This window comes from Miscanthus floridulus, chromosome 10, assembly GCF_019320115.1.
Source record: "Miscanthus floridulus cultivar M001 chromosome 10, ASM1932011v1, whole genome shotgun sequence".
NCBI classification, from domain to species: domain Eukaryota; kingdom Viridiplantae; phylum Streptophyta; class Magnoliopsida; order Poales; family Poaceae; genus Miscanthus; species Miscanthus floridulus.
This window is the reverse complement of record NC_089589.1, coordinates 23,696,812-23,697,449: the sequence shown is the minus strand read 5'-3', so window position 1 is coordinate 23,697,449 and position 638 is coordinate 23,696,812. Positions and strand designations below refer to the sequence as shown.

Genomic DNA, 638 nt, shown 5'->3' with positions numbered 1-638 from the left:
CTATTTGGAGGAGAGCATGGTACCGACTCGTATCATTTTACCCTTGGCGCTTCTAGGGTCTACGAGGACCTCTTTAGAGCCCTCTACCGACTCGAACGACCCAATCGACTTCTTGGCATCGGGTGCTTCTTCAGTGACTTCCTCCCTGAGGGTGGCGAGTTCCCCGGAGGTGACGATTGCTGCGGCGTGACCGCAGCACTCGACCTCGCACTTGTAGGTGCGCTGGAAGGAGGCGCCTATGGTGATGACCCCATAGGGGCCCGACATCTTCAACTTGAGGTATGTATAGTTTAGGACGGCCATGAACTTCACGTAACACGGTCATCCCAGGATCGCGTGGAAAGTTCTAGGGAACCCAACCACTTCAAAGGTGAGGGTCTCAGTCCTGTAATTGAACTGATCCCCAAAGGTGATGGACAGATCGATCTACCCGAGTGGCATGGCCTGCTTCCTGGGAACTATGCCGTGGAAAGGTGCTCGGGTTGGGCGGATGTGCATCCGGTCGATGCCCATCTCATCGAGCATCTTGGCGTACATGATGTTGAGGCCATTGCCTCCATCTATCAGCACTTTGGTGAGCCGCTTTGGGCCAATGATCGGGTCGACCACGAGCGGATATCTTCCCGGATGCGGGATGC

The 638-nt window shown here is 55.6% G+C and overlaps 1 protein-coding gene across 1 annotated transcript; it reads right to left on the bottom strand.

The window, feature by feature from the left end:
- LOC136488216 (uncharacterized) lies at window positions 1–303 on the bottom strand. The gene has a single exon (XM_066485222.1). It carries the CDS (start codon window positions 301–303, stop codon window positions 1–3), a length of 303 nt encoding a protein of 100 aa, XP_066341319.1.
- Window positions 304–638: the final 335 nt, after the last annotated feature.